The sequence below is a fragment of the Syngnathoides biaculeatus genome, chromosome 7, assembly GCF_019802595.1.
Source record: "Syngnathoides biaculeatus isolate LvHL_M chromosome 7, ASM1980259v1, whole genome shotgun sequence".
NCBI lineage: Eukaryota > Metazoa > Chordata > Actinopteri > Syngnathiformes > Syngnathidae > Syngnathoides > Syngnathoides biaculeatus.
The window spans coordinates 8,993,053-9,018,379 of record NC_084646.1 but is presented as its reverse complement, the minus strand read 5'-3'; the positions used below and the strand labels follow the sequence as shown (position 1 = coordinate 9,018,379).

Below are 25,327 nucleotides of genomic sequence, written 5' to 3'. Positions count from 1 at the left end.
TAATCGGACACTCTAAATTGACCCTAGGTGTTATTGTGAGTGTGATTGGTTGTTTGTGCCCTGCGATCGGCTGGCAACCAATTCAGGGTGTACCCCCCGCCTCCAGCTGGGATAGGCTCCAGCACTCCCCGCGACCCTTGTGAGGATATGCAGCTAAGAAAATGATGGTAACCGTGTGGGTGTTTCTATGGTACTTGACAAATGGAGGCTATACTGGGGACATCGTGGTGAAGACCTCGGTCGTCGTAAATTCAAGTCAGAGTTTCAAAGGGGTTTCAAACCAGCGTTAGGGTTTGAGCCTATGATCATTTTTTCGAAACAAGTCTTGGGTTTTGAAACTAGGGTCGCACACTGGAGTTTGAAGTACAGGGTTTACATTTTCAAGTAGAGTTTTAAACCAGGGGCTTCAATGAGGATTCCGAACCCGTATTAAGATTTCAAACAAGGGCTAGGGTTCAAAGTTAGACTTTCAAACCAGCATTAAGATTTGTAATTCGGGTTTCAGTCCACGGTTGGTCTTTAAACCAAAGATAACAGTTTCATATTAAAATTTCAAGCCATAATTCTTGTTTCAATGTAGAGTTTTAACGGCATTAGGGGTTCAAATTAGAGTTTCAAACATGGGTTCAGATTTCAGAGTTGAAACAAGTTCGGAGTTTCAAAACTGGGGTTCCCAGCCCAAATTAGCGTTTCAGATTCAGCGTGTCGAGCCGCGGCTTTGGGTTTCAAAGTCCGGTTCCAAGCTGGGTTACGGTTTCAAACCAGGCGTTCGAGCCAGGTAAGTTTTTAATGAGGGCTTCATGCATGGGTTGGGCTTTCAAAGCAGAGTTTCAAAGGAAGATCCACTTTTTAATTAGGTTTCGAAAGGATCTCGATTAATCTTTGGCAACAACGCTTGGCAACCAACAACTTTTTGCGCTGACGCCAGCGCCGGCGACCGCATCTCCGTGTTCAGGGGCTACGGGGTAAACCTGGCATCCGGCAGAAGAAATGTGGGGGGGGGGATACAGGCCAAACCAGCCCCAAGTCGGCGTATCGCATCGAACATCTGCTGCCCGCAGTCCTGAGATGGGCGCCGTGTCATCCGCGGTTACGCCTGACTCACGCCCAGCGTTTGAAGCCGGAATTTTCGAGGGCGACGCCTCGATAGCGAGCGCACGCCGGCACCTCCAAAGCAGCCCCCGTCAGCCATGAAAAGACCTTTCGAAAAACGCTCAATAGAAGTGGCGTATCTGCGCTTCATCGGTCGCTGTCGTAAAACCGAACCGCACGGGGTCACGGGTGGAGCGGCGGTTTGGTTAAAACCGGGCAATCGTCAGGAAAAATAAAAATCCAAACTACCGACGGCGACGGCACTAAAAGCCAGGAGCTATTATATTTAGCGCGCTGACGGTTTCAGTGCCAGACAAGGAGAACGCAGTCGAGATCAAATGAAAAGTGACATGAGTGATGCTTTTCATCACAAAGATTTGAGCGTGGAAGCGCTCGAAACGGCAAGTTAGAGTAAATCTTTGTTCGTGTTCTTATCAGTTGCGGTAACAAAAAAAAAAAAAATGACACGAATCTTCGTCAAGGATTTTGAAGGACTTCACGTTATTTAACTCTGCTGTGGATGTGGGCTTGCAGGTACAGTCCAGGCCGGGACGCTTTGGTTCTTTACTGAACTACATTTTTCAGGTATCTGTAAATTTGTATTTATTTTTTTTTTTCATTTTTAATTTTTACTCATTACATTTGAAAACGGGTATCTGTATTTCTACTGATGTAGCGAGAGGATTCTCTCGTTTGACAAAAACCGGCAATGACTTCCCCACACCGGAGAAAGGCGACGGCGGCCGAGCCAGCAGTTTGCAGATGAAACTGCTGACTCTGGTCCTCGGATGTCTAAACTGCGGAGGGGGGAGCGCGGCTGGTTTGCGAGAGGGGCGAAAGAAGCCGTCCACGTCCGGATTAGAAAAGCAGTCTTTAAGCAGACGAGCTGGTTTTGCGGCATTGACCCTCGTCTTGCTCGATTGGTGTCCTAACATGCGTCCGCCTGAAGTCGGTCCAATTCGGCACAAGGAGACGACGCAACCTATTGGATTGTTCCACTAATCACGCTCATGAGCAAGACTTCACAGCTCTTTTACATTGTGACTGGCGTTTAAGTTGGCGTTTTTGTCACTGGAATTTGCCAGTTCTTTGCCCCGAGTTAGTGAGTTGTATTCACTGACGGTTTTGCGACTAGTTTGCGCTACCCTCGTCACAGCGTTTCTGTGCCACCACAGTTTAGTCTCGTCTTAGTTTGTTTCATAGTCATAGTCATGTCCTAGATTATCTGAAGTAAAACAGAATATATATGCATGAGGTGGGGGAGGGGGAGTGAAGTTCCAGGGAGAAGAGATGGCGAGGGTGGATGACTTCAAATACTTGGGGTCAACAATACAGAGCAATGGACAGTGTGGAAACGGGTCCAAGCGGGGTGGAACAGCTGGCGCAAGGTGTCTGGTGTTCTATGTGACAGAAGAGTCTCCGTTAGGATGAAGGGCAAAGTTTATAAGACAGTGGTGACGCCGGTCTTGATGTCCGGATTAGAGACCGTGGGACTGAAGAAAAAACAGGAAGCAGACCTAGAGGTGGCAGAAATGAAGATGATGAGGTTCTCGCTCGGAGTGACCAGGTTGGATAGGATCAGAAATGAGCTCGGCCAAAGTTGGATGTTTTGGAGACAAGGTTCGAGAGAGCAGACTTCGATGGTTTGGACATGTCCAGAGGCCAGAGAGTGAGCATATTGGTAGAAGGATGCTGAGGATGGAGCTCCCAGGGAAGAGAGACCGAGAGGAAGACCTAAGAAAAGGTTGATGGATGTTGTGAGGGTGGACCTGAGGACGGTCGGGTCTTAAGACAGGAAGATGCACGAGATGGGCTTAAATGGAAAAAGATGACACGCTGTGGCGACCCCTAACGAGACAAGCTGAAAGGAAAAGAAGAAGTCGTAGTCTAGTCCTAGTTCAGGTGTCCGAGTTTGTCTCGTAGACGTCAGACCTCGCTCCACGTTTTCGGATCCTGCCTTTGCTCGGCGTTTTGCTCGGACCGCTTACGCCGTGCGTGACCCCCTAACATCATGCTCGCGTCTCGGAGTCCCGCATTTGGGTCCGGCCCCCGTAGCGGAGGTTCGTGACAACCCGGCAAGGCATAAAGAGGGAGACCGCACACCCAAACATTTCCAACCGAAAGAGCCTTTTGCGTTAAAGGTGAAGCACCTTCACCGCACGACGCAGAGTACAATTCCCTCGATTCCATCTTGGCAGATGACTCATTTCTACCGCAAGGAGTCGAATCGGTACACATACTTCTACCGACGTGTCTATGACGCAAATGTTTGTACTTCCACTTCAGTACAGAATGTGAGGAAGTTGGCCTCCGCCGACGTCGCCACCGCTTTGCACTTGACTCAGCGGTGCCGTGTTTTTGCCACTTAGTCACCCTCCGCCATCTGCGACGACGGCGTAGGAGCTAAGTATCAAAGCAGCACATTTGGATTTTCTCGACACTCACACGAGGTGGTCTTGAGTTTGGGTGGACGTGATCCAGAGTGCTTAATGTGTGTTTCCCCCCCCCCCCCCGCCCCCTCTCCACATCGGTGCTTGGGTTCACCGGCAGTTAAAGCGTCTCCCCGTCGACTCAGCGAGCCTTTTTACCGGAGCGCCTTATTGTCGAGTTCATTTCCTTCACGCGAATCACCCCAATCGGTGACTCATTTCCCGTTTTGTTTTCTTTTCCACAGAAATTCACGCCAAGACTCTCCTAATCTCGCTTATTGCATCCACCGACCGCCTTTTTTTTTTCTTTCCCGGAGTCGCCGACCTGACGGCTTCCGGCTTTGCCTGTCATTCGCGTTGCTCTCTGTAACAATTCCCTTTTGTTTCCAAGCACCAGATGAAAATATGAAAAGCCCAAATCCAATTTGTCGTCTTTTGCTCGGGTGACTCTCCCCGTATGGCGCTTGGGAGACTTCTTTACCTCCTTTTGTCCGCTTCCTCCGAGGACTGACGGTCATTTTCTCTTTCCGTCCGTCTGTCCGTCTGCGCAGCATCCCCGGCTCGGCGGTCTGCGCCTTCGACATGGAGCAGTTGGCGGCGGTGTTCGACGGTCGCTTCAAAGAGCAGAAGTCACCGGAGTCCATTTGGACGCCGGTTCCCGATGAAGTCATCCCCAAGCCGAGGTGCGCATGCCCGGAACCGATTGGGACGCGGTGTGGCCAAAATCAGCGTGACGCCGAACGCAATCAAACCCCCGTTGCGTTTCGGATGGACGCCGCGAGAGATTTAAAAACAAAAACGCAATACTGTGGCCGAGCCATCTTCCATTCTTTATACTTATTATTATTTAACTTCTTAAAACACATTTTAATTACTCTTACTCAAACAGTTCTCCAAAAAGACGCAAAAGCATGCCTTGCTTCAAGGCGGCTGTGGCTCTTCGTTGAAGTTTCACAATAAAACTAACACATTAAGTGAAAGAAAATTCTGTCACTTTTGTTTTAGGTGTCAGATACTTCACACAAGTGTCGTCAAATGTCCACGAGCTTAATCGTGGTGTGTGCAAAACGCCATAGACTGGCTAACACAAATGAGCTTCAAGTTTTTGTCGCTCTTCGTTGAAGTTTCACAATAAAACTAACACATTAAGTGAAAGAAAATTCTGTCACTTTTGTTTTAGGTGTCAAATACTTCACACAAGTGTCGTCAAATGTCCACGAGCTTAATCGTGGTGTGTGCAAAACGCCATAGACTGGCTAACACAAATGAGCTTCAAGTTTTTGTCGCTCTTCGTTGAAGTTTCACAATAAAACTAACACATTAAGTGAAAGAAAATTCTGTCACTTTTGTTTTAGGTGTCAAATACTTCACACAAGTGTCGTCAAATGTCCACGAGCTTAATCGTGGTGTGTGTGCAAAACGCCATAGACTGGCTAACACAAATGAGCTTCAAGTTTTTGTCGCTCTTTGTTGAAGTTTCACAATAAAACTAACACATAAAGCGAAAGAAAATTGTCCATCACTTTTGTTTTAGGTGTCAAATACTTACACAAGTGTCGTCAAATGTCCACGAGCTTAATCGTGGTGTGTGAAAAACACCATAGACTGGCTAACACAAATGCGCTTCAAGACGGTTGTCGCTCTTTGTTGAAGTTTCACAATAAAACCAACACATTAAGTGAAAGAAAATTCAATCACTTTTGTTTTAAGTGTCAAATACTTACACAAGTGTCGTCAAATGTCCACAAGCTTAATCGTGGTGTCTGCAAAATGCCATAGACTGGCTAACACAAATGAGCAAAGATGTTTTCATCTTGTATAATGCAAAACGGCACAGATTAAGGTTGCCGTCCACGTGGTTTGTAGTTTGAACGCAATTGCCTTTGACCTGTTGCCTTTTGGCAATTCAAATTAAAGTACTCTCCCACTTAGTGGTTGGTACCGCAACGGATCTGGAAACTAATGTTAGTTCTTCCCTCACGTGTTCTGACTCTCGCTTTTTTCAGACCCGGGGGCTGCGCCGTTCAGGGTTCCAAGTTCAATTCCTCCAACTCCTTCCCCGATGAGATGCTGAACTTTGTCAAGACTCATCCGTTGATGGACGAGGCCGTCCCGTCGCTCGGGCACAGGCCGTGGATAGTCAAAACCATGGTCAGGTGCGATCGCAAGTTTCGAGACGCTCTCTTCGGGAATATACCAATATTTACAGTGCTACTATTTTTTTTTTTTACAAAAAAATACCATAATTTGTTTGGGTTTTTAACAGATAATAGAAAGTTTTAAAAAATTGTAGGGATCACACTTCCTGTGTTAGTCAACTGTTGGCTCGTGTGCCTTTAAAGGCCGTGGCCAAGTGAGCGTGTGAGCGTCTGGGTGTGAGTGGTGGCCTACAGCAGCTCCTTGCAAATGTTTTCGTTTTTTTTTTTTTTTTTTTTTTTGGTGTATGTCAAGGTACCACTGAAATGTTGTTTTTTTATAGCTTTTCTATTCTCAGGAATATGCTCGGCAACTCCAGCGTTTTTCATTTTTATACCGAGTCTCGCCGAGCACTGAAGACATCTTGGGGGAAAAAAAAAAAAAATCACGCAATGATGCGAAAAACATTTAACCCAAATGTATCTTTTGTTCTCTTTTTGTTCTTAGAGGTGCAACACTGGATGTAGGTTTAAAAACAAGGTAAGGAGAAAGCAAAAAAAAAAAAAAATATATATATATATATATATATATATATATACATAGGAAGTCATAAATTCATAACCCCCTTTCACACTGCCTGCCCGGAAAATTGGCGGTAGAGCTGGGGCGGGACATTGCCAGGTGTTGGGACCTCACAAATTCCGATAATGAAGGCCATCACTTCTGCAACGAAGCTTTCAACGTCAACAGGTGTCGGTAGCGAGTCTCTGGTGTTAAACTCTAGTAATCGCCCGCCATACGGTTGTGGGGCGACGTCTACCGCATCTTGTGCATATCAGGGACAGTGCCTCTGGATTGGCAGACCGAGGTCCCGGTCCCCCTTTTTGAAAGACTGGACCAGAGGGTGTGTTCTCCAACTCCAAGGGAGGATCACACTCCTCGGGCCTCTCCACGGTACGGTCTATTCAGGACCGCTAGAGAGGAGGTTCCGTCGAGAATCTCACATTTAGGAAGAGCAATGGGGTTTTCGTCCTGACCGTGGGTCAGTGGACCAGTTCTACATCCTCGGCAGGGTCCTGAGGGATCCATAGGATTTCTCCCAACCAGTCTGTGTTTTATGAACTTGGAGAAGCCGTCCGAGCGTCTCCCTCGTTGAGTCCTGTGGAGAAGTCCTCGGGGAGTACATGGTACCGAACCTCCTAATCTGGGCTATTCGGTCACCGTACGACCTGTGTCAGAATTTGTTCCGCATTTCTGGCACTAAGTCGGACTCGTTTCACCGATTCAGTTCGCAACCTTTATGGACAGAATCTTTAAGCGCAGCCAAGACCGTTTGGTGGTCTCGGTATTGCGTCTCTGCTTTTTGCAGATGACGTGGTTCTGTTTTCGCATTTCTTGAAAAGGCTCCTCAAGCTCTGAGTGTTTTGCTTCCGGTTTTTGCAAATTTTGAAACCATAACTTCAGACGATGTGCTAAAAACTTAGTCGAAGCGGGTTCTTATGCCGCGCGGACAATGAACGCGGTCCGTCTCCGCTTTGCGTTCCCGCTTATCTACCTCGAAACACAATCCCTAATCCCGTAAAACAGTTCCGTTTCTCTGGCGACTCAAAAGGACTAAGCTGTGGGAATTGGGCAAGACCTGGTTCACCTCACCTCAAACTTCTGCTGCTGACGGGATTCGCCCTGTCACTCATCCACCGGGGGGGATTACAGGGACTAGATAAAAAGGGTACACTGAAGCAACACCGAATTCCAGTTGTGCTCCTCCTCCGTTGTTCCCAGACGGGCCCGTTTGTAGAATTAACGCGCGAACGTCCGGCGTAATTAGCGCACTAAGCTAATCTCGTCGGCCGTTGTCACTCTTTGTTGAAGTTTCACAATAAAACTAACACATAAAGTGAAAGAAAATTCTGTCACTTTTGTTTTAGGTGTCAAATACTTCACACAAGTGTCGTCAAATGTCCACGAGTTTAATCACCATATATGCAAAACGCCATAGACTGGCTAACACAAATGAGCTTCAAGACGGTTGTCGCTGTTCGTTGAAGTTTCACAATAAAACTAACACATAAAGTGAAAGAAAATTCTGTCACTTTTGTTTTAGGTGTCAAATACTTCACACAAGTGTCGTCAAATTCAGAACGCCATAGACTGGCTAACACAAATGGGCTTCAAGACGGTTGTCACTGTTGAAGTTTCACGATAAAACTAACACATTAAGTGAAAGAAAATTCAATCACTTTTGTTTTAAGTGTCAAATATTTCACACAAGTGTCGACAAAAGTCCACGAGCTTAATCATGCTATATGCAAAATGCCATAGACTGGCTAACACAAATGAGCAAAGATGTTTTCATCCTTTTTCATGCAAACCGGCGCAGATTAAGGTTGCCGTCCACGTGGTTTGTAGTTGGGGCCCGTTTGTAGAATTAACGGCCGAACGTCCGGCGTAATTAGCGCACTAAGCTAATCTCGTCGGCATTTCTAATTCGTTCCATTCCGATTGCATGTTGTCCTTCCATCGCGCAATCCGAAAAAAAAAAACCATCTCCAGCCCCGATTCGGCGCCTTTTCACCCCCGCATTGTTTGCAGGTACCAGCTGAATAAGATCGTGGTGGACGCCGAGGCCGGCCCGCACAGGAACCGCACCGTCCTGTTCCTGGGCTCCAGCCGGGGGACCGTGCTCAAGTTCCTGGTCGTGCCCAACCGGGACAACACGGTCACCGGCGGCAACGTCTTCCTGGAGGAGCTGGAGGGCTTCAACCCCGAAAAGTAAGATTCAAACCGGGAACTTGCGACGAGCATGCACCAGACCGCACGCAGACGAGTACATACGTTAACGCACGGCAACCATCCATTTTCTGAGCCGCTTATCCTCACGAGGAGTGCTGGAACATATCCCGGCTGTCAACGGGCAGGAGGCGGGGTACACCCTGAACCGGTCGCCAGCCAATCGCAGGGCACATCGAGACAAACAGCCGCACTCACAATCACACCTTGGGGCAATTTTGAGTGTCCGATTAATGTCGCATGTTTTGGGGATGTGGGAGGAAACCGGAGTGCTCGGAGAAAACCCACGTAGGCGTGGGGAGAATTGTACCCACATCCTCAGAACTGTGAGGCAATAACGCTTCACCAGCTGTTTTGTAATATTTTCTAAAAGAAATTAATCAACATCATCCAGATAATTTTCAAAGGGCCATAACAAAATTTCCCAAATTCGTGTGGGTAACACAACACCGTCGCGGGTGGTGTGTCGGGACTCGCATTGAAGGGAGGGCTGGAATTGAACCTGCGTCTCCAGAAATGGGAGGCCAACGCTTTCCAGCTGATGCACCGTGCCGCCTGTACGACTATTGACATTTGATATACAACTTCATATGGGAAATATTGAGAAATATTGACTTTTTAATGTCAAGTATAAAAACAGTTGAGTCTACTGAGACCTCAAGCGTAATATTGTATTTTTTTTTTTAAATCATTTTTTAATCTTATTTGTAGTTCACCTTTTCACTTTTGTTTGTTTTCCCTCCTGTCCTAAAATGATGAGCATAAGTCCTGCCTCGTGGGGAAAAATAGGAATTGGTATCAAGGAAGTCTATACTTTTGTATGTCGTCAAAAAATTCATTTTTTAATCTTATTTGAAGTTCACCTTTTCACTTTTGTTTGTTTTCCCTCCTGTCCTAAAATGATGAGCATAAGTCCTGCCTCGTGGGGAAAAATAGGAATTGGTATCAAGGAAGTCAATACTACAGTTTGTCGTGATTAGACGCTCAGCCCAGACGTCATCGCCGTCTGTCGAGTTTGACGCTCGCCGGCTGGTTTTGACGTACGTAACCCAGAAAAAGATCAACGGAGATGAAAGACGATGTTTACAGAAGAAGAAGAAGAAGACGAAGGTGTAGAAGATGGAGCGAGCCATTTTAGCTGTCAACCCAGAGGGAAAAATGGATTTAAGATTTTTTTTGTGACACGCAATCACAATCACGTAAGGTAGAAGGTTCATCATTGTCCAATCAAACGCGTAACCTCATCTGTCAGCCTATCCATTACTACCGCAAACAGGAAGGGGCTCAGCGCGGATCCCTGATGCAGTCCCGCCAGATCTCACCGCTGTTCTGCTCCCCTCATACACGTCCTGTACTACATATCGCCCCCCGCCAAGCCCCCCACACCAGACTTGCGCACGCCAGTACCACGTTTTTGTTTTTTTTTTTTTTCCAAAGCTTCGCGATGATCTCATGCATTATTTTTTCATATTTTTTTTTTTTTGCAGGTGCGCCGGTGACTCTCCGCAGGCCAGGCAGCTGCTGTCGCTGACTCTGGACGGCGCGAGTCACACCCTCGTCCTGGCCTTCCCGTCCTGCGTGGTGCGCGTGCCGGTGGCGCGCTGCCACCTTTACTCGCGCTGCATCAAGTCAGTTCGCCGCCTCCGGTTTTACCCCCGAAATTGCGCGACGTGCGTTACCCGACGTCGGTTGAATTCCCTTTTGCTGTGCAGGAACTGCATCGCCTCCAGGGACCCGTACTGCGGCTGGACCAGAGGAAGCGTCTGCTCTTTCCTGCGTCCCGGAACCAGGTGACACAACTCCCCCGAGAGGCGTTTTTCGCCCGTCGCGATGTACCTTCGCTAGCTTTATGCTACGTTACATAGACAAGTTGACGGAAATGACCATAGATATTACCAGAATTCAAAACCTTCATGCAACTTGCTCTCTTAACGCACACGGAGCATACGGCGATAATCATCGGCATGTAATGTGGCTATAAAAAGTCTACACACCCCTGTTCGAACGTCAGTCCATCCATTTTCTTTGCCGTTTGTCCTCACGAAGGTCGCGGTCACCCTGAACTGGTCGCCAGCCAATCACAGGGCACATGGAGACAAACACACCGAGGGGCAATTTAGGGTGTCCAATTAATGTTGCATGTTTTTGGGGTGTGGGAGGAAACCGGAGTGCCCACCCGGATAAAACCCACACAGGCACAGGGAGAACACGCAAACTCCACACAGGCGGGTCGGGGATCGAACCCACATCCTCAGATGATGAGGTTAAAACGCTTTACCAGCTGATCCACTGTGCCGCCCTGTTTTGTAATATTTTTTAAAAGAAATTAAGCAAGATAATCCAGATAATTTTCATAGGACCATAACAAAATTTCCCGTACTCGTGTGGGTAAACGTGTCATTGCACGAGGAAACCAAGTTTAAACTTTTTGGCCGTAATTCCAAAACGTTTGTTCCCAATCATGGGGGTGTGCACACTTACGCAACCACACTATTTTAGTTCATTTTTATTTCTTCTCTGGGGGAAATATATATATATATATATATATATATAATTGAGGCGTACACGGCGGTAACGGTTATGGAGCTGCCTCTTCTTCTTGGACTTAATTAGGCTGCATGTCTTCTAGTTGAGCTCAGTGCTGCCTGGCATGCTGTGTGGCAGAACGTGGTACTACACCGATGAACTATTAAGCGTCCTGAAAAAGGCCTTAAAAATCGATCGCCCAAGAAGAACACATTGCAGTGGTTCACTGTCTTTTCTTTATTTCCTTGGCCTTGCACCTGCGACTGCATTTTTTATTAATATCGTCCGGAGGTCTCGCGTCTCAGTGGCTCGTCAGTCCTGCGATCGGTTCAAGATGCGACCGCCGCACAACGGCGCATCTTCTTCCACTTAGCGAGCGTCTGCGCGTGGGCGCAAGTCCGCCGCCGTCGCCCTCCCGCGCTCAGATCAAACGAGCTCATTGAATTCGAATCTCGGCGAACACGTTTGCGCAGCCGAGAAAACACGCAACGCGGGGGCGGGGGCTCCGTGAGGACCACCGCAGGCTGTTTAAAGTCCTTCGATGTGATTTAACGGGGACGCCCCCCCCCCACCGATCGATTCCGCTTCCAGTGGCGGGGGGGGATTTCCTCCAGGGGGGGTTGGCACGCCCCCTTTTGGAAAGTCAGGCTACAACTGGTCCTGTCATCATATCGAAGCAAAGTCAGCTCGCAACTTTTTAGGTCTAAAGGTCGCCGATTAGTCGACGTTCAACACTTTAGTCCACTAACTTTGTTTTGCAGAATTTTTTATTTAATATCTGATCTGTGGAAATAGTCATTACGCAAAAAATGAGCGCCGATGTGCTGTTGAAAAAATATCAACGATGTCATCGATTTAATTGAATCCGCTTTCATCGCATTGACTAAAAAATTTTTTAATGCGTTCAGCACAGAGTTTGTTGTGCTATGAAAAGAAAAAGTACAGTGATGCCTCGGTTCTCGGCCGCAATCCGTTCCAGGAAACGGTTCGAGAAGAGATTTGTTCGAAAACCGAATCGATGTTTCCCATTACAGTGAATGGAAAAAGAAATAATCCGTTCCAAGCCTAAAAAATTTGGCTTTTTAAAGCATTTTTTCTTAGCTTTTCCTGATAATAAACTGCATAGTAGAAATACATGTATAGTTTAAATACTTTATATAGTAAAATAATGTAAGAAATATATTTATATTTTGCTTAAAATGTATGCTTTATTAGAGTACGCTAGGCTGGGAGTGCATTGGCGTTATCTGTAGCGACTCGGCCCCCAGCCTTGTAGACTTTTTTTATTAACAAAAGTGCAGAATGACTTTAAACAAGCAACTTGCCTCCTTTGGAGCCATGATTGAGGTTCTGGCCGGCGTTCGAGTCCCGATTTTCGTTCGAAAACAGAAGCAAAAAAAAAAAAAAAATCTTGAAATTTTCGTTCGAAAAACAGATTTGTTCGAAAACGGAGGACGTTCGAGAACCGAGGCTTTACTGTACCTTCAGAGTAAAAGTACAATTGGGCCTTGTAACTGTAACTCAATTCAACTTTCCCCTTTGAAATGAATAGAAATTGCCTTAATCCGTTCCACCGCCTCCCGAAAAAGTACAAAAACAAAATCGCAATGATTTTTTTTTAATTTTTTTGCAAAGGAAAAGAATATTGTACAATATTTTACTTTATAAAAGCAAATTAAACATATTTTTTTGGGGTAATTTGATTGTTCCTCGGCGGTTTTTCATCATCACCGCCACCGTGTAGGGTAGAAATAAACACAATGAGTGGAATTAATTTCAAAAATGAGGCAAGTAGCAGTCATGCAGGATTTTATAACGAATTGATGGCAGAAGCCACGCTAGCGTTTTTTGAAATAGCTTCATTAGCGTCGATTGCACCTCGAGGGACCGAAACGGAGTCCGACTTTTGTTATTCTGTTCTATTTCTCGTTTTCACATGGCGGGGGGGGACTCTGACGTTTGTAATGTATTAATTAAATGCATAATTACATTTTTTGGGGCGGGGGGAGGCTCCAGTTTTGCGTCTAATTAATTTTGCGGGCTTTTTGTGTGCCGAGCAGAATCCCGCGGAGCGCTTCTCGGCGCTGTTTTGCCAGCTGTGTTTTCTTTTCTTTCGTTGGCTCTCGTTTCATCTCCGCTTCCTCTCGCCTGAGAAGTTTGTTGAAATGTCGCAGGCGGCGCGAGGGGTCGCTCAGGACACACTTCAAGCGCTTCCGACTCGGTGGAAAAATATGCCTTTTGCGAAAATAATCATAATAATCACGAGTTTGTAGTCCTTTCCGTGCTCCCGCGGCTGAATAAGGTCACCAAAATATTCAGAGCAGCTGTCTGGAGTTGCGGCCCCCCACAGTTATAAACTGACGCTGTCAAAACTGAATGTTATTATTCTCAGCACAATATTTGATACATATCTTTGTACATATTTTACTATAGAATCTGTCCTTGGAAAAAAAACAAACACACTTTTTACTGGTTAATTACACTATAATAATCACATAAAGTTTGAGATATTTGGCTTAATCCAAGTTGCTATGTCCAGAAATTTTAAAAAGTATATCAATATGTACGTACATACGTGAGCACAACAAAGCTGTTGGGTTATGGAATCATATATATATATATATATATATATTTTTTTTTTTTTTTTTTTTTTTTGGCTAAAAATTTATTTATTTATTTATTTATTGACGTAGCAGCATCAAAAACGTGTCGAGCGAGCGAAGTCCCGCGATGTTTTATTTAGCGAGCCATGAATACGATATCGGCCACATGAATGATATATGAACAAATTTTCAGAGACCGGATCCTAATAACAGCGGAAAACGTTTGTTTTCTGGTGGGAAAAAAATTCATTTTGACATGAATATTGCATCGTTTCGAAACCGGAGGCTGCCGTAGGTGGCAAATTCAAAACGCGTGCGCGACGCAAATGTGGACTGAAATATGAATGCGGCGGCGATATTTTTCAACGTTTCTGTAATAAACAGCGGAAAACACCAGCTGTTGTTTTTCACAGGTGGAGCAAAAAAAAAACATGGATTAAATATTGAAACACCAATTATTATTGGAAACAAAAAATGTTTTGATAACGAGCCACATGCTGCGTCACCAAATCATGAAATTATTTTCTAATTCCAGATACAGTACGTACGCATGTTTTGATCAATTTCCATTGCAGTCTGAATGTATTTGCATATCAAAATTATATTAAAAATAAAAACAAAAAATATATAATAATAATAATAATGAATTCTACTCCATTGATTGTTATTGAATGTCCACGTGCGGCACCCTCACAAGTGTGAACTATTCGCCTGAAACTGCACGTTCATATTTACTATATTCCACACGGCAGTATATAGTTACACGATCAATATCTAATATGAACTGCGAATACGCTGACCGAGACATTTTCGGCAATCCGCCTCATTAAGCCGCTTAATTAAACTCCCCCGCGGGTACGCCGTGATCTTTAAATTAGAATTCTGTTTCGGTTATTAGTATCATAATGGAGCCACTGGGGCATCATCATTTTCTCAGCTGTTCTTTTTTTATTTTTATTTATTTTTTAATGATCTATTTACAGTAAACACTTAAGAAGCTCGTATTTGAGGAGTCTTTTTATGTAAAATTACGCAAAGTTCCAAACGCAAACTGAAAATATGATATATTATTTAAAAACACGTACAGGTTTGAAGATAAAGTATTTTTCAAATCTATGATTAGAAGGGAACGAAACTATATATCTAAATATTATTTATGAATATATGAAAAAAATAAAGCTGACAAATATTGAGTAATTTCGCGTCAATTTTTGTGTCTTTTCTCCTTGATAGGCTGCCGTTTGAACAAGACGTGGAGCAGGGAAACGTCGCTCACTTGGGCGACTGCGACGGTAAGCTTGCGCTTTGGTCTGCGTTTGTTCATTTGTGGTATTTTTTTTTTTATGAAATTGACACCTTTTATACATTGTACATGTTAGAATGTCTCTCTACGGAGGTCTAAGTAGACAAAATGCAGGACTTTTAAAACGATCAAGTTCCGTGTCACATGCTGTTAGCGTTAGCTAGCTAGCTAGCTAGCTAGCTTTGGCTCAACTAGTATCAAAACATATTCCAGTAGCTTTGCTAGCGTTATGAAATGATTCACCAAAAAAATCTTTACAGACAAAACACATTTGTTATCAAACATCTTTTAGCCGACAACATTTAAAAAACATTTTGTTAGCAGAGCAAAAAGACGTTAACAAGCCTATTTTTTTTTTTTTTTAAATAAGGAGTCGAAAAGTACCGATAGCGGTTTTTCAAATTCTGGCAGTCGGAGTAGAAATAAAAAAGACAGAAAAACTAAATATTCAAGTAAAGTTCAGCCACCTGAAAAATGTACTTTGAAGTACTGTAAGAAAATATGATTAGGATGCTTCTTCCCACCACGACGGGTAAACGCCGACAAGCGTTGGCGCGTCTGAGTTTGAAGCAACGTCGAGGCGTTTGCGAGCCCCCTCCAGAATCCAAGAAAAAGACGAGCGCGCTCCTGCTGTGTATTTTTTTTTTTTTTTATCTTTTTCAATTTTTTTTTTTTTGGGGGGGGGTTGGCTTGGCTTGTTTACTTTGTCTTTCCATGTACGCGGCGCTCCTTTGCTTTTGTTCCATAAACTTGTGGCTAATTATGTTCCCTTCATGTTAACTTTTTTTGTTTTTGTTTTTTTTCCCCCCTCTGGCTTACGGAAATAGATGCGGGTTCACCTCGTATGATAAATTAAACCATCGACTTGAAGATGAGCTTTTTGGATGCCCCCCCGCCCCTGACAAACAACCCCACCCCACCCCCCCCTCGCCCGCAACCCACCCACTTTCTTCCCTTTCATCTTCGCACTAATTCCGGAGCGTGCAAATTAATCCTTTGCTTCTGAAAGTTGCCCCAAGTTCACGTGGCGTGCGCTCCCCGTGAAAAAGAAAAGATAAATATTGGATAATCGCCACGCAAATCCCGTTGGAGATCGGCGAACGCCGTTTGATGTCGCGCTTCGCATTGCCGTCAAATCTCGGAGGGGGAGAGGCGGGGAGCCCCTCGAAAAGATGTCCGATGCTTACCAAGGATTAACGCTAATCATTTGGAACAATATGGGCCGACTGGGGTTTTTTTTTTTTTTTTTTTTTTTTAGACCAAGCTCCTACTGGAAAGTAGATGAATTGCATTCTACTCGGGGCTAATTTTGATCCATATTTGTCCATGGCTCATTACAAACCACTTTCACTCGGGCAGTGTAAGCCACTTTGCTGCCCCCGAGGCAGTGCGCCCCCAAAAAGTGTTAATTTTACTAGCGTTTATTCAATGAAGCGATTGAAAGTCGATACCTGACTAGCGGTGGTAAGCTAGCTAAGATTGTTTAGCATAATCGCGTCAGCTCGTATACATTGCAGTGCGAAATGACCCCGAACTTTGGGCATTCTGTCTTTTACGCACTCTCTGCTTCTGGCTCGCGCGAGTTGCTACGAGAGCAGTGAAGAAAAAAAATTCTAGAGAAAGCAGCGAGGCCCCGCGAAAAGTTAGCCGCGATATCGCGAGGGACGACTGAACGCCAAGCTTATGTAGAGCGCTCGTGCACCATTTTCAAACAGAACTGCCCGACAGTGTGGGGGGGGGAGACATTGAACCGCAGGAGAATATTTACAATACCCGAGAGCTGTTGTGCTGTTGGTTGGTCACAACAGACGAGACAGATATTCAAATATTAGATATTCTATGGAATAATATCCATGGATTTCGGCAATTAAAGGTGATGGATGGTGCCCAGCCAAAATACGCACACGACTGTGTAGCGATCGCCAAGTTTGGCTCATTTGAGAACAATGTGTATTTAAAAAAAAATAAAATAAAATAAAACGTCTGTCCGTTTGAGAAGTTTACCGAAGTTTAACGTGTGGCCGCAATCGCTTCCGTGTACAGTACGCTCCGTGGAGACGACACCGTCCTCTTTGTTTGTTTGTTTGTTTTTTTTTCAATCGTAGTTAATGAATGTGAGTTTGTGTAAAACCGGGGTCATTTATTGAAATATTGGTATTTGTATTGAATACTCGCCGAAAAGATCGATGGATTCCGGCGAAGGTTAACGTGTGGCCGAACACGCTTCCGCGTTCACGAGGCGTCAAAACCGCCACTATGTGGGATTTATTCCGGATTAGAGAACCAGATCCAGCAACGAAGTATTTGTATGCGTCCAGACGTTTCTACGCTTTCAAACTTTTCCGTGTAAATCTCGACGACTTACTCACGAGATCCACGTGCAGATCCAGTTGTCCAAGACAAGAGGAAGAGAAGTAAAAGTCCAATTTTTTTATCGGCGAAAACATCGACTTCGGCATTAAATCCGGGTCCTCTATGCCGAGTTTATGCAATTTTTCCACGTACCGTCGTTTATTTTCACCTTCTAAATGTCTGACGGTATCGAACAACACTCTGGGCGTCGTGCTGCAAGACATATTTCCGTGTCATCTCCAACCGATTTAGCAATGAGTGATGCTTAGCTTGACCGGCATTATGGCGATGTAAAAAAAAAAAAAAGTCACGTGACTTTATGACGTAGGTGCACGAGCTCTATACAATACGAGTCATTTTTTAAAATATTGGAACGCTATTAAGTTATGCCACTGGATATGAAAGTATGACATATAATTATTCTTTGTACATGGATTAAATTCCAACGCAGTAGGTATGATGTACTGCTAACGTGATGGGAATTTAAACTGCCAATCATTCCTGTCACCGTTCACTCCCCCCCAACACCAGTTCTTGATTATTTTTTAATAAGTCCATCAGGCTTATTAAAAGCTATTCATAATTAACGCGCTTCCATATTTCATTTTTTTATTTCAAATGTGTAGAAACTCTCATCCCGTTCTAACATTGAGTCCAAAGCGAATTCATTTGCGTGAACTCCTTCCTTTAAAATGCAAAAATATGTAAAAGTTTTTTTTTTTTTTCCTCCCCCCCTCAACGTGCGCTTGTTGCGATAAATGAGAAGACGATGTGAGGGAATATTTGAGATTTCGGCCTCGTTTTTTTGTTTTTTTTTTTCTTTTTAAGGGAACTTTTTTAAATGGCTCGTTTGCACGTATTTGCGTTTGCGGAGCTCCTGGCCACCCATCGGGTGTGAAATCGCAAGTTTGTTGTGAGTTGCGTATTTCCAAAAGTGTTCATTTTTTTTCTCATATTATCTAAGACACGTGTTACAAAGCCACTGACGTTCAACTCGCTTGCGGCAGGCAATTTTATTAGTTGTACTTCGATCAATACATTTTTGCCGTCAAAAGTCCTTTCTCGGGCTTGTTCGTTATAGCTTGAAGTGTCACTGAAGTAAAAAAAAATAATAATTAAAATTGTTCCACTTAGTGTTTGTTTTCACTGAAAGCAATTTTTCTCCGCATTCCAGTCACCGTGATTTGACGCGCGCCATCGCCAAATAAAGTTAATAATATTCGTGCTACGTTCAGGGTGCATTTACAACGCAGGAACTTGCGTACACAACCCATGCCGCTGCATGTTCATCATTTTTCTTTGGTTACCTCACAACTGTGGGGCCGACGCTTTCCAGCTGTGCCACATTCTGAAAATTATAATCAAATAATTGTTTTGATTGAAAATGAAATCAGGATTATTCACTAATTTTGAAATTTTAACTACCAATTTTCAACTTTAGATGTATGGCACCAGAAAATAAATTACTCAAATGATGTGATTTTTAAAAATTGAAATAAAAACAAAAAATAGTCATGGAAATAAAATCGGGTGACTGACTTGTTTAGAATAAATATTTATATTACAAAAATTCCTTCTCTCTATATTTTGACCTTTAGCACATCAAAATAAAGTTAGTAATACTCGTGCTACGTTCAGGGTGCATTTACAACGCAGGAACTTGCGTACACAACACATGCCGCTGCATGTTAATAATTTTTCTTTGGTTGCTTTTTTTTTTTTTCATAATTAGAAGCCAAAATTAAAATCACAATAAAATTTCAATTAATGGAAAAAAAAACTTTTTTTTGGTTCTAATTGCACATATTTTGAGGATCGGCAGTCCGTCTTGGTCCCTATGGAGGGTCTTGAAACTCTTCTGGTAAACCGTGAAAACTGAAAAGTGAATATCAGTCACTGGGATTTCGCAAATCTGCACAGTCGAGCACGAAAAATCCCGCGGGTAAAATTTGTTACGCGTCGAAATACATCAATATCGAAAGACGTCGCTTATTTTGTGGAAGTCTTGACCGACGTTCGCCCGAAGCTGCGCAATTGCGCACTTGTCGCGCACTCTCAGCGCACGTGAAAACCGATCCAGCGCAGTGAACCAGCACTTTCTACTGATTTAAAATAATCTCACGAGTGGGGAAAAAATGAAATATGGAACCGCGTTAATTATGAATAGCTCTTAATAAGCTTGATGGACTTATTAAAAAATAATCAAGAACTGGTGTTGGGGGGGTGGAGTGAACGGTGACAGGAATGATTGGCAGTTTAAATTCCCATCACATGAGCAGTACATCATACCTATTGTGTCGGAATTGAATACATGCACACAGAATACTGATATGTCGTGTACTTTCATATCCAGTGCCTTGACTTAATATTCTTCTGATATTTTATAAAATTGTAGAAAGACGAGCTGCCGCTCAGCCTACTTCTACTTCCTAGTTTGCCTGAAGGCGCCCCCCTCAGCTCTGAAAGGGGTACACTCATAATTAGAAACAGAAGACACACCCGTCACTTTATATCTGCGGGCATGACTGATTGGACCACACCCGTAACTTTATATCTGCGGGCATGACTTATTGGACCACACCCGTCACTTTATATCTGCGGGCATGACTGATTGGACCACACCCGTCACTTTATATCTGCGGGCATGACTGATTGGACCACACCCGTCACTTTATATCTGCGGGCATGACTGATTGGACCACACCCGTCACTTTATATCTGCGGGCATGACTGATTGGACCACACCCGTCACATTATATCTGCGGTCATGACTGACTGGACCACACCCGTCACTTTATATCTGCGGGCATGACTGATTGGACCACACCCGTCACTTTATATCTGCGGGCATGACTGATTGGACCACACCCGTCACTTTATATCTGCGGGCATGACTGATTGGACCACACCCGTCACTTTATATCTGCGGGCATGACTGATTGGACCACACCCGTCACATTATATCTGCGGTCATGACTGATTGGACCACACCCGTCACTTTATATCTGCGGGCATGACTGATTGGACCACACCCGTCACTTTATATCTGCGGGCATGACTGATTGGACCACACCCGTCACTTTATATCTGCGGGCATGACTGATTGGACCACACCCGTCACTTTATATCTGCGGGCATGACTGATTGGACCACACCCGTCACATTATATCTGCGGTCATGACTGACTGGACCACACCCGTCACTTTATATCTGCGGGCATGACTGATTGGACCACACCCGTCACTTTATATCTGCGGGCATGACTGATTGGACCACACCCGTCACTTTATATCTGCGGGCATGACTGATTGGACCACACCCGTCACTTTATATCTGCGGGCATGACTGATTGGACCACACCCGTCACATTATATCTGCGGTCATGACTGACTGGACCACACCCGTCACTTTATATCTGCGGGCCATGACTGATTGGACCACACCCGTCACTTTATATCTGGCTGCGGGCATGACTGATTGGACCACACCCGTCACTTTATATCTGCGGGCATGACTGATTGGACCACACCGTCACTTTATATCTGCGGTCATGACTGACTGGACCACACCCGTCACTTTATATCTGCGGGCATGACTGATTGGACCACACCCGTCACTTTATATCTGCGGGCATGACTGATTGGACCACACCCGTCACTTTTATCTGCGGGCATGACTGATTGGACCACACCCGTCACTTTATATCTGCGGGCATGACTGATTGGACCACACCCGTCACATTATATCTGCGGTCATGACTGACTGGACCACACCCGTCACTTTATATCTGCGGGCATGACTGATTGGACCACACCCGTCACTTATATCTGCGGGCATGACTGATTGGACCACACCCGTCACTTTATATCTGCGGGCATGACTGATTGGACCACACCCGTCACATTATATCTGCGGTCATGACTGACTGGACCACACCCGTCACTTTATATCTGCGGGCATGACTGATTGGACCACACCCGTCACTTTATATCTGCGGGCATGACTGATTGGACCACACCCGTCACTTTATATCTGCGGGCATGACTGATTGGACCACACCCGTCACTTTATATCTGCGGGCATGACTGATTGGACCACACCCGTCACATTATATCTGCGGTCATGACTGACTGGACCACACCCGTCACTTTATATCTGCGGGCATGACTGATTGGACCACACCCGTCACTTTATATCTGCGGGCATGACTGATTGGACCACACCCGTCACTTTATATCTGCGGGCATGACTGATTGGACCACACCCGTCACTTTATATCTGCGGTCATGACTGACTGGACCACACCCGTCACTTTATATCTGCGGGCATGACTGATTGGACCACACCCGTCACTTTATATCTGCGGGCATGACTGATTGGACCACACCCGTCACTTTATATCTGCGGGCATGACTGATTGGACCACACCCGTCACTTTATATCTGCGGGCATGACTGATTGGACCACACCCGTCACATTATATCTGCGGTCATGACTGACTGGACCACACCCGTCACTTTATATCTGCGGGCATGACTGATTGGACCACACCCGTCACTTTATATCTGCGGGCATGACTGATTGGACCACACCCGTCACTTTATATCTGCGGGCATGACTGATTGGACCACACCCGTCACTTTATATCTGCGGGAATGACTGATTGGATCATACCCGTAACGTTTGACTTTTGATAGATCCGGTTCTGATAACGTCAAGTCAATCTGGTCTAAAACGCCGAGCAGGATGTGAAAGCGCTTTTCGTTTTTGTGGTTTTGAGATTTGTTTGAGGTGATTTGAAGTTTTGTTGGAGACGACTAATATCTCCTTTAAAAGTGTGAAGGACGACAATCGCTGGGTTCACAAGTATCAAACTCAAGCTGCAAGATGAGTTTAAAAACTCATTGTTACAAGGTAATAAATGTTGTAATAAGTCGCCGGTCCAAAAGTTAGCCATTTGCCCCGCAGAGGAGTTTTTTTTTTTCGTTCAGCCGAGGGAATTATTGAAATATTTCACAGGCTGCCCAGTACCTGACGTGCCGTTCTTCAAATTGACTTTGACACTTAAAGGTCCGCCGAGGGGCCGCGGATATAAATGGAAAACTCATCGAGTGACACGTTTGCGCCGCAAACCGACGGCTCGACCCGACGTTTGTTTGACGGAGCCGCTCTGAGCCGGTCCTTGCGTCTGAACCCCGCCGCCGAATACGTCCGGGCTTTCGTCGGAAGTTGACAGCGGCGTGTCTCAGAGGATCTGATCAACTTTCCGCCTCTCTTTTCATCATCCTCCTTTCGGATTTTTTTTCTTCTTCTTCGCGGCTTCCTGTTTTAGCTCTGAACGTGTCTAAAACGATAAGACTGACATCGTTTCAGTGCAGATTGACGCAACATCAGCGAGATCAGAACGAGAAATTGTCACAGGCGCCGTTTTGATTTGAAGAACTTGGCCCGGTATAATTTTCTCGATGCGTCTTTTATTGAAGAAACGACCGGACGGCGCTTTGTAACTTGAAAAATTTGTAAGTCGGGGCGCTCGAAAGTCGTATTTATCTATTTTTTTTTGTTGACCTGTGTGCGCCCTCTGCGCCGCTGCCGATGTTCGTGAAGTTTATTTTAATGTGCAATTTGGCTGTGTTCCGTCGTGTCGGCTTTTCATTTCCGCTCAGGTGTTTGTTTCCAACTCTGTGTTCATAAAAGATTAGAATTACATAAATATAGAAAAGGCGGATATATGTACATTGCGAGCCATACAACTTGTCAGTGCCTCGTAAATGACGACGTATGATACGGCAGCAGCTACAAAATATTTTTAGTCCAGTCGATTATTCCCGTCCATTAATCGAGTCGTCATCTGAAATGCTGTTTTGAATTATTAAATACAATAACGAGTGAGGTGGAGGCACGGTGGATCAGCCAGGAAAGCATTGGCCTCACAGTTCTGAGGACACGGGTTCGAGCCCAGACCCGCCTGTGTGGAGTTTGCATGTTCTCCCCGTGCCTGCGTGGCTTTACTCCGGGTGGGCACTCCGGTTTCCTACCACATCCCCAAAAAAATGCGACATTAATTGGACACTCTAAATTGCCCGTAGGTGTGATTGTGAGGGCGGCTGTTTGTCTCCATGTGCCCTGCGATTGGCTGGCAACCAGTTCGGGGTGTATTCTGCCCGCCTCCTGCCCGTTGACAGCTGGGATAGGCTCCAGCACTCAGGCGACTCTCATGAGGATAGGTGGCGAACAAAATAGATGGGTGGATGAACTGGTGAGGTGGAAGAATAATTATTTTTTTTGTCCAGTTGAGGTTGCCATCTTCACATTGTACTGTAGTATCTGTGATTTTGAGAGGCGGGGCCAGTCCCGGTGAGTGACGTGGGCGGCGGTGAACCAGAGTGAATATTGAGCTGGCTTTGACCGGCAAATCTGTTTTGATAAAGTTAAAAAAAAATTTTTGTTATTTGATGAATTCTTGTAACTCTAAACTCCACAAGAGGATTCCAGTCAGCACCCCCCAAAAAAATGCTTCTGCGCAAAAAAAAAAAAACAACCTAAACAATTATTGTATGCGTCTCAAAATAAAAAAAGAAAGTTTTGAAATGGAAATCAAAATATAGCATAAAAAAATAATAATAATAATAATAACCAGATATCGCCACCGAATCGGAATTGGACGATCGGACCTGCAATGTGGATGAAGAATACGACGTTAAAAGCAAATTTCAAGCAGGAAACGAGGGTTGGCTTCACTTTTGCAGCTTTTTCACAAAGTCATTTCGCCGAGTGCTTTATTGCCCGCTTCTCTTTAATGTCTCTTCAGTCCGGTCGGTGCCGGACTGATTTGGACTCCGCCTTGTCATGAAAGCTCAAAGAGAGATGGATACGACCTCGCTTAGAGAACCAAAAGCGCCCCCCCCCCCCCCCGCCCCCCTTTTCCTCCGCAACCAGAAAAGAAGCATCGGCTGCAGGGAGAATCGATTTTCATCTCGTCCCCCGGCCTGTGTCACTTAAATTGATATCAAGGGGTGATTCCGGCGGGGGATGGAGAGGAAGAGGAGCGCGAACGGGGGGGGTTGAGGCGGGCGGGGCGGCGCAGGGGCGGCGCAGGGGGTTGGTAAATCACATCACCGAGTAGAGAGTAAGCGGCGAGCAAAGGTTCGGCGAGATCCCGAGATGAGGGCCAGCGCGGGGGACGGGAAAGGCGCAAAGGCTTCGGCACATCCGACGCCGGGAGTGGCAAAAGGTTCAAAAATGAATAATTTTTTTTTTTATAAAAAGAGGCGGGATTAAAACAGGGAAGGTGAGGAGCGAGCGTGCCGGGCCTCCGTCCTTCCTTTTCATATATCATCATCTCATCCGCCGCCGCCGCCATGTGACAGAAATGTCAAGTAATCCAACATGACATTCTCCTCGCTTGCTGTAAAAAAAAAATTAAAAAATGTAAAACGTCAAAGGGCCAATTTAATTTCTCGGGGAACCTTGCAGGGCGTCGCCGGATTTATTACCTCGCGGATCTGCGGGCTTTTCCCCGTGTTTATTAAAATAAAGATTGCGTCCGCGCGCGCACGCTCCGAATATGAGTATGTAGCGGGGTACGTGATGCAGCGTTCCGGTAAACTCGTCTGATCCGGGGGGGGGGGGGGGGAGCGCTCGGCATTGTGGGAGGGACTCGAGAGGGATGCGGCCGGCGAGGTTTTTTTTCCGTGTGCTGCGATGCCTCGGTTCTCGACCGCGATCCGTTCCAGAAAACGGTTCGAGAAGCGATTTGTTCGAAAACCGAATCGACGTTTCCCATTACAATGACTGGAAAAAGAAATAATGCGTTCCAAGCCTTAAAAAATTGGGCTTTTCAAAGCATTTCTTGTAGCTTTTCTTGATAATAAACTGCATAGTAGAAATACACGTATAGTTTAAATACTTTATATAATAAAATCATTGAAGAAATATATTTATTTTTTGCATAAATGTATGCTTTAGTAGTAGAGTACGCTACAAAAGTGGCCTGTTGCGCCGCGCACATTATGTCATTTCTGGCCTTTGTTTCAGGGGCGTTTGAATAGACAATAACAAAACTCGTCATGGGTGGGTCAGCTGCTTGAGCCCGC

At 45.1% G+C, this 25,327-nt stretch overlaps 1 protein-coding gene across 5 annotated transcripts in view; it reads left to right on the top strand.

The window, feature by feature from the left end:
- sema6bb (sema domain, transmembrane domain (TM), and cytoplasmic domain, (semaphorin) 6Bb) overlaps window positions 1-25,327 on the top strand; it is a 204,708-nt gene that overhangs the window by 149,595 nt on the left and 29,786 nt on the right. For 4 of the 5 annotated variants that reach the window (XM_061826350.1, XM_061826349.1, XM_061826347.1 and 1 more), the window contains 7 exons: window positions 4,073-4,204; window positions 5,528-5,677; window positions 6,165-6,197; window positions 8,250-8,429; window positions 9,935-10,075; window positions 10,160-10,237; window positions 14,810-14,868. In XM_061826350.1, coding sequence (XP_061682334.1) covers window positions 4,073-4,204; window positions 5,528-5,677; window positions 6,165-6,197; window positions 8,250-8,429; window positions 9,935-10,075; window positions 10,160-10,237; window positions 14,810-14,868 — 773 coding nt within the window. The remainder of the gene's footprint in view (window positions 1-4,072; window positions 4,205-5,527; window positions 5,678-6,164; window positions 6,198-8,249; window positions 8,430-9,934; window positions 10,076-10,159; window positions 10,238-14,809; window positions 14,869-25,327) is intronic. The other variant, XM_061826348.1, reaches the window with a different exon arrangement.